This window comes from Bufo gargarizans, chromosome 1 (assembly GCF_014858855.1).
Source record: "Bufo gargarizans isolate SCDJY-AF-19 chromosome 1, ASM1485885v1, whole genome shotgun sequence".
Taxonomy (NCBI): Eukaryota; Metazoa; Chordata; class Amphibia; order Anura; family Bufonidae; genus Bufo; species Bufo gargarizans.
In genome coordinates, this window is record NC_058080.1 from 742,098,157 (window position 1) to 742,107,106 (window position 8,950).

General features: G+C 43.8%; 1 protein-coding gene across 1 annotated transcript; it reads left to right on the forward strand.

Moving 5' to 3' along the window:
• Positions 1-917: 917 nt before the first annotated feature.
• On the forward strand, positions 918-5,323 carry LOC122924976 (zinc finger protein OZF-like). The gene is made up of 2 exons (XM_044276523.1): positions 918-970; positions 3,084-5,323. Exon 2 carries the CDS (start codon positions 3,113-3,115, stop codon positions 4,364-4,366), a length of 1,254 nt encoding a protein of 417 aa, XP_044132458.1. The 5' UTR covers positions 918-970; positions 3,084-3,112; the 3' UTR covers positions 4,367-5,323.
• The last annotated feature ends 3,627 nt before the right edge of the window (positions 5,324-8,950 follow it).

Genomic DNA, 8,950 nt, shown 5'->3' on the forward strand with positions numbered 1-8,950 from the left:
CCAGTAACAGCACTGGAGGGGTCTGGGTGATGACGGTGTCATTGTGTTGTCAGGTTCCTATAAGGTGTCAGGACGTCACTGTCTATTTCTCCATGGAGGAGTGGGAGTATATAGAAGGACACAAGGATCTGTACAAGGAGGCCATGATGGAGGAGCACCAGCCTCTTATATCACAGGGTAAGACCCGTTATGTGCAGTGTATACACGTGTGAGCAGTGACATGTAATGGAAGAGCTCCACAGTTTCTTCTCACATTAGAGGCTACGTGTGCTTTATGTCATATCCATAGGGCTCCAGTCACATGATGGGAGCGTGTCCTTCTGGCCTCCATCAGGCCGGTATAGTAGACTACACTGCTCTATCAGAGGCGTCCTGTGAAATCCGTGTTCCGCAGCGTATACATTGTAGATTATACATGGAGCTTCTGGGCAATGTCCGCCCCTGTATGACTGTATAGAGCCTGACGTCGGAGCTTCTGTCAGAGGGAGATATCCGGAAACCCTCCAGTGTTATTTCCTCCGATCACTAAACCTAGAAGTGAAGGAGCTTAGAGAAGAGTCTGATCTATAGACAGATCTACAGGAGGCCATGTATTCAATCACTGTGTGCTTGTGTCTCCACAGATGGATCCAGGAGGAGAAATCCACCAGAGAGATGTCCCCGTTCTCTGTATTACCAGGACTGTCCAGAGGAGAAGGTCCCAGAGAACCCTCAGGTAGATGGAGCTGAGCCCTATACACATCTATATAGGGGGGTCCTGCAGTCATAGAGGGGTCATAGATTGTGGGGTCTCTTATGTGGATCTGTTAGATTTCCCACCTGTCTGCTGTATTGTACTGAATTGTTACAGATACAAATCAGGGGGAAGATCTGACTGATATTAAAGTGGAGGATGAAGAAGAGAGGATGATGGGCGATCCCCCGTGTAAGAGTGAGGTGGAGGAGGACATTCCAGGAGATGTCAGCACAGGTATGGAATCATGAATGGAGATAGTGACTGACATGTGTGAACGTGCTCTTAGATAACCAGTGACTGATCTGTGCTGCTCTTGTAGTCTGCCATAAATTGGGATTGTAAGGTTCCGCCATATGGAGACCAGTGATGGCCAGTTCGCATTGTTCGCCGACGAACACATGCAATCTGCCATCTTTATTCCCAAGCCCGGCGATGCAGAGGTAAGTCCTTACCTGTGCCTGCGCCACGAGCCTCTCTGAAACACATGCGGTCACCGGGAGCAGGCAGTTCCGAGAACAGCCTTCATCGGGCTGCGCTCGTAAGCATAAGATTCTCCATTATCTTTTGGTGAGTCACATCCGTATTATACTATATGTGAACGTCTATAAAGCTGATATCTGGGAACTGTGCAGCCATTAGGCCATTATATACATGAATCTGAGATCTAAATCACTTATTCCATCTAAAAAGAGGATCACCTTGTCGTGGTGGATAAGTCACTTGTCCCATCTAAAAGAGGTCACTTTGTCGTGGTGGATGGGTCACTTGTCCCATCTAAAAGAGGTCACTCTCAGGTTTATTGCATAGCAGCTAAGAGTATACTGTGATTACATTTTTTTTCTGTTCCTTCTCCATGGTTATGCACAGGTGAGTTTGTATTAAGTGTGTGACTTTAGATTACGTGACTTGAGATTCAGGGACATTAGGAGGGGATTACAGTAATTTTGATTCTTATCACTGCACTACATTGTATTTTTTCTCTTTTGATGCGTAATCACCATTTAGTATGTGTTCCATTATTGACAGCGCAGTCCAGTGCACATCTTGTCTAATGTATGCAGTCCTGGAACAGCCCTTTGATCCAGGGAGTTATTCTGATGCCTGATTGGAGTCCGGAAGGAATTTTTTCCCCTTAAGTGAGGAAAATTGGCCTTTACCTCACAGTTTTTTTTTTTTGCCTTCCTCTGAATCAACTTGCAGGATAATAGGCCGAACTGGATAAACAGCATGGGCTTCACTAGGGCTTTTTATCCGGGGCCAGAGCCCGAATGAAACTACCACTGCCCTGAACCTCGGGACTCGGGAGACTGGTGGTGACTGGCTGCAGTGCTGCACACTACGATATTACATCTATTAAGGCAGCTACTTGGCTTAGATCAGCTGCAGCATGACATCTGATTTCTGGGCTGGCTTAGCTCAGCTGACTCACTCTCACAGCTGGGGGCCCGCGGCGCTAGTGCAATATCGCTGTGCTAAGTACGGCAGCAATGACTGCAGTGGATCTTCTAACCTTATTGGCTACTGGCTCCTCCTCACTTCTCTTCTAATTAGTTATCCTATGGGCGCACAGGAAGTCTGGCTGGCTTGGCTGCTCCTAGCTCGTCTTATCAGTACTGGGCTGGCAGGAAGTGAGGCTCAGCTCAGCAATAGCCTGAGACAGAGTGCAAGCTGTGCAGCCTTGGTTTTTACTAAAAAGTTTTTATGGACCCACAAGAACAACAGCAGCAGTGGCAGTGCAGCAGGAATATAGAGGTGTGTTGTGTTGGCAAGACTCAGTAACACAGCAGAGCAGGCTCCTGGACAGGCAGTGTGACAAAAGCGCCCAGTCATAAAGAGGCAGTGTCCCAATGCCTGAGTGTGTCAGGAAACCAACAGGCAGAAAGAAGTTGCCTGGGGGAGTGATGTTATTTACATAGGACTGTATGTTGGAGGGGGCTCTAGATAGAGAGATGTTATTTACATGGGACTGTATGTTGGAGGGGGCTCTAGATAGGGATGTTATTTACATGGAACTGTATATTGGAGGAAGGAATATACAGGGGGCACTGCAAATCCAGAGGACATTATAGGTATTCTTATTACTACTGGGGGCTCTATAGGAGGGACTTATAGATCTGCCTTATTTCTATTAAGAGCACTATGGGAGCTTTATTACCACTGGGGGAAAAAATAGGAGGCCTTATTTCTACTGGGGGCTCTGTGAGGGTATTATTAATACTGGAGGGCACTACTAATAGGGGCACTCTTATGCTTGTCCTTCGTGTTGAATCCACTTCCAGCCTAATAGAAATGTTATGTTTATCTAGTTTGGGGGGAAAAATGCAATTTCTAATTTTTATCTTAACAGAAAATCCCAGCAAGAATTCTGAGGAAAAAATGTTATCACTAAAGGATGAAGCTATCCTGCAGCGGTCTTCTGGAGAAAACATCATTACCTTTATTGTATATCCAGGACTTCACAGTACAGATATGTCCTATAATTCTCCTAATCATGGGGGACCTTCTCCTGACCAATCACAGATTGTTACCACAAGTACAAGTCAAAAGAGGGGTGAAAGGTTTCACTGTGGTAAAGAGTTGACAGAAAGCTCAGGTCTTTTTACACACAGAGGAATTCACACATTAGAGAAGCCATATTCATGTTCAGAATGTGGTAAATGTTATAAATATAAATCACATCTTGTTATACATGAAAGATGCCACACAGGAGAGAAGCCACATTCATGTTCAGAATGTGGGAAATGTTTTAAACGGAAATCACAACTTTCTACACACAAGAGAATTCACACAAGGGAGAAACCATATTCATGTTCAGAATGTGGGAAGTGTTTTCCAAATAAATCACAACTTGTTACACATGTGAGAATTCACACAGGAGAGATGTATCCATGTTTAGAATGTGGGAAATGTTTTATACAAAAATCACATCTTGTTAGGCATGAGAGAACTCACACAGGAGAGAGGCCATATACATGTTCAGAATGTGGGAAATGTTTTACAGAAAAATCATATCTTGTTACACATCAGAAAATTCATACAGGAGAGAAGCCATATTCATGTTCAGAATGTGGTAAATGTTTTACACGGAAATCACATCTTGTTACACATCTGAAAATCCACACAGGAGAGATGTTGTCATGTTTAGAATGTGGGAAATGTTTTATACAAAAATCACATCTTGTTAGGCATGAGAGAACTCACACAGGAGAGAAGCCATATTCATGTTCAAAATGTGAGAAATGTTTTACACTAAAATTACATCTTGTTAAACATCAGAGAATTCACACAGGAGAGAGGCCATATACTTGTTCAGAATGTGGGAAATGTTTTATACAAAAATCATATCTTGTTACACATCAGAAAATTCATACAGGAGAGAAGCCGTATTCATGTTCAGAATGTGGAAAATGTTTTAGCAATAAATCAAATCTTGTTACACATAAGAGAATTCACACAGGAGAGAAACCATATTCATGTTCAGTATGTGGGAAATCTTTTAGACAAACATCAGCTCTACATAAACATGAAAGAATTCACACAGGGGCAAAGCCGTTTTCATGTTCAGAATGTGGGAAATGTTTTAACGATAAATCAGATCTTGTTACACATGAGAAAATTCACACAGGATAGAAACGATATTCATGTTCGGAATGTGGGAAATGTTTTACACTAAAATTACATCTTGTTAAATGTAAGAGAATTCACACGGGAGAAACTATATACATGTTCATAATGTGGGAAATGTTTTACAGAAAAATCATATATTGTTAAAGATAAGATCATTCACACAGGAGAGAAGCCATATTTATGTTCAGAATGTGGGAAATGTTTTAAAAATAAATCAGATCTTGTTACACATGAGAGAATTCACACAGGAGAGGAACCATATTCATGTTCGGAATGTGGGAAATGTTTTACCCAAAAATCAAATCTTTTGGCACATGAAAGAATTCACACAGGAGAGAAACATTTTCACATAATTTAACATATTAGGTTATTCGTGGACCTTAAAAAGCCAATAAGAAGATTTATTTTTTGGGTGGTATTATCCTGGATCTCCCATATAACCTAATGATATTTCTCTGAGGTCAACTGACCGGGATCCTTGGAGGAAAAGTATTGTGGATTTAAGGAAGAGAAGAAGAGCCTCGTTTACTTCCATAGCATTGAAGATGAATTGTCCCCATGAATCTTTCTTCTTATCTCTGTAACACATCTTTACACATATGTTTCCATTACATCAGTGACAAGACAGTCAGTGGTTTATCTGTGAAGATGTCCGTGAAAGATCAGTGTATCCATTTTTTGCCTTCTGTGTCTTATCCGTATTGTACCAGAACTACTCAGCAGAAGATTAATTTAGGAGCATCTAGCAATGATCCATGAGACAGGGACGAAATAGCATCTGTGTTGTGTCCGTGTCCTTTCACGAACCCATAGACTATAATGGGCATGATCCATCCGTAAACACTAAGAAATGGGCATGCTTCCGTTATGTAACAATTGATCCCTGGACCATGGTAAATCACGGATGTGTGAATACACATAATAAAAATAATGGCTATGGGAAGAATATGACAGCACACTTCCGTGATTCACTGATATCTGAATAAAGCCTGACATTTGGATAACTCCATGTAATTGATTTATAACATATGTAGGTATATTAAAGGGGTTGGCCGCTTTCTGGAAACTGTTGATGAATGCGTATACAAGATGACTATATGGTATATAGTTTATAAAAGAACTGCAGCACACGCCTTGTATCATTGAACAAACTTCATAGCAACGTTTCGACTTACACTTTGTAAGTTCGGTCAATGATGGACCTTGAGATATTGATACAAGACATGTGCTGCTGCTCTTCTGCAGGCTTGGTTACAGGAGCCTTTAAGCTAGGGTGGCACTCAGACCACCCTCAAAGCTGGACTTTATAGCCCTATACCCGGCTCCACTGAACCACGCCCCAATCCTGTTAGCCAATGGAGACTTAAAAAATTAAATGCAGAACGAATTTCAGCTGCAGTGGGAGGGAGGGGGACTTTCTCCCCGCAGCTCACGGTCAGACAGCACAGATCCATGGCTGATGGTTGCCATGGGAACTGGATGCCTTACACGGGCATCCAGGCTTGCCATGGTATCTAAGCCTGACAGACCCTTAGAGACGGATCAGGCTTTGTATCAGTGTAAAACTGACACTACACAGAATTGCAATGCACTGTATAGCCATCAGACCCACTAAATCTTCAAGATCCAAGTGGGACTTGATGAAAAAAAAGTGTAAATATCAAAAAATAAAAACAAAAAAAATTAATTAAAATTTACACTTCTGGCTAGAGTTGAAGAAAAAGCTGTTATTCGTACCCAAATGAGTTGCCCCGTATGCACCAACATTGGGAACATGTAGAAGAGACCTGGGAACAGGTTTCGGTCGAGACATGCTTAAATCTGATCGAGAACATGTCCAGAAGATTCAGGCAGTGTTAAAAGCCAAACGTGGATTTACAAAATATTAACAAAATAATCAAAATTTAAATTTCGAATTTTAGGAGCAAAACAGTAACAGTGCAGTTACATGACAGGAATCTGCAGAACTAATCATATGCTAAATAGCTGCAAGTCCAATATATGTATGAGATAAATAAGTAGATAAAGCAAGTCTTTATAGTAGTTAGGAATAGATGCTGGGAGCTGTAAATCACTCAATGTGCCTGAAAAGTAAAATGTCCGAAGGAGCATCTCATCCTGACACAGATAGGGGGCAGTACTGAACATGCAGTGCCGCAGAGGAGCTAATAAAGGTGTTTACCAGTCTGAGTGTGAGGCATTACCCTGGGTTCACACCTGAGCGTTTTACAGCGCGTTAAAACGCGCTTTAAAACGCTTAAGACATGAAAACCAATGCTTCCCTATGGGAAGGGTTCACACCTGGGCGTTTTACAGCGCGTACGAACGCGCTGTAAAACGCCCGACGCTCAAACAAGTACTTGAGCTTCTTTGGGACGTTTTGATGCGCGTTTGTGGCCATAGGACACTGCAGTCAATGACACAAACGCGCGTCAAACGCGCGTTTACTATTACAAAAAACGCGCATAAAAACGCGCGTAAAACGCGCGTTTGAGGAACGCTCAGGTGTGAACCCAGGGTTATAGTTTCAGCACACAGTGGCCCAGGAAAGACCATTGTATTTTGAGGGATCACAGTATAGCAAACAGCACAGAACATCAACAGAGGCTGCATTAGTAGGCGCCGTATAGACATCTTACCTACTCGTTGGTCAGCAGAAAGTGGCCAGTCGCTATCATCTTCATCCAAACAGTATTTACAGATAAAATAAACTCTTCTATTTGCTCCACGACAGCGTCACCATTGTCGCTGACAGACATTGTCTTCTTGGCTCATATTGTACTGCTGCGGCGGCTGGCCATGCATTTTGATCAACAATGACAGGTGCAGAAATAGGCAAATGACATTTAGTTGCTTGCAAGTTTAAATCTGATACCTCCCGTCTAGATGCGCTAGGTACGGTAGAAATAGCAGGTAAAGTGTCCCCTTATCCCTGTTTCCCCAAAGGGTTGTACAGTACCTGGTTTTGGTCAGGGCGTCCTGCTTGGGTCCCCAAATCAATGGCAAGCCCTGTGGTGACAGGAATATCATCCAGCACCCCAACAACTCGCTTTTGACATCCCATTTCCCAATCGATGGTGACTTTGGATTGGGCCACATGAGTGCGAGTGCCCCCAACTCCAGTCACAGTGAGGAATTTTCCAGGAAGGATATCCTTTTCTGTAACAAGATGTGAACGGACCAAGCTGACCGTTCACAATGACGGACTGGTGATACTGGGATCCGCCGTGTAACTCGGATCCCCCGACAAGGAATACAGCAGATGAGGCGGGTGTGAAGGCGTTGGCCCCCTTAGGGCTTGGCGATATTGTGGTGCTAGCTGCCTTACTAGGTGGTTGGGCTAGCTTCCCTGCATAACTTGGTGTGACCGGGCCTGCGACACAGCTCACACCAGCGTGCCTGCCTTTGCTCCAGTTCTGGGACATGGCTCTGTCCTTGTCGGGTACTGGAGGTTTACGGCTGTCAGGTACTAGGGGTTTGCGGATGTCTGGAACCATAGGCCGGCGAGTGTCCACCACCACAGGTTTGCAAATGTCTGGCACCTGGATTGCGACAAACATGTCTGCCAGCTCAGCGGCTTCTTTGGCAGACTGGGGCTTGCGCTCCAGCACAAACTGTCTCACATCTGTAGGGCATACAGCGAGGAGCTGGTCATGGATCATCAAATCCTCGAGGTTAGCATTTTTATTTCCTTAAGGGTTCAAGTCAATTGGCGGAATGTGATGCATAAGTGGCTAGCCACATCCGCGTAAGAGTCTGTGGACCCTTTCTGGATGGTATAGAACTTTCTTCGGTAAACCTTGGGAGTCAACTGGAATTTAGCGATTATGGCATCCTTAATAGTCTGATAATCGCAGTCTTGGTCTGTGGGTAGCTCCGCAAAAGCATCCAGCGCTTTACCAGTCAGCTGAGGCGTCAGGTGTAGAGCCCACTGATCCTCAGGGATGCAGAACTGGCGGCACGCTCTCTCAAATGAGCTTAAATACAAGTCAAACTCATACACACCTACCTTAGGTAGATGTATATAGTCTATCTGCAATCTCTGAAATGGGTAAAATGGCCTCGGGGTGTGCTTGCTTGGAGTCTTCACCACTTGATCGGGATTATTCAATGCACAAATCATGCACCCTTGTACAAACCGAGCTGCTACTGTGGAAAACCCTGGTGCAATCCAACCAGCATTTAAAATACTTACCATAGCACCTTTAAACAGATTGGTAGGCCCATGGGCCTCCTGTGCCATAGCAGGATACATTGGACGACGTAAACAAGTCCTTTCTTTGTTTCTTCAGATTCCTTGTTCATCAACCTTGGCCGCGTGCTTTGCCCAAAGCTGTTTTTCCTCAGGAGGGGCTTGATCAGTCATTTTTGGGAGCATATTTACAGACATGTCTTCAGGCTTCAGGATTTTTACTGTGGTGTGGACGGTCTTTACGGGCTGTAGTGTGGCATGTTTGGCCGCTTTGTTAGCTCGATCATTACCTTTTGCCTCCACCATGGTGTGTCTGATGTGTGACTTGACCTTGATGATGGCAACTTCCTCTGGTAACAACAGAGAGTTTATAAGTTCTAGTACAGAGTCTTTAT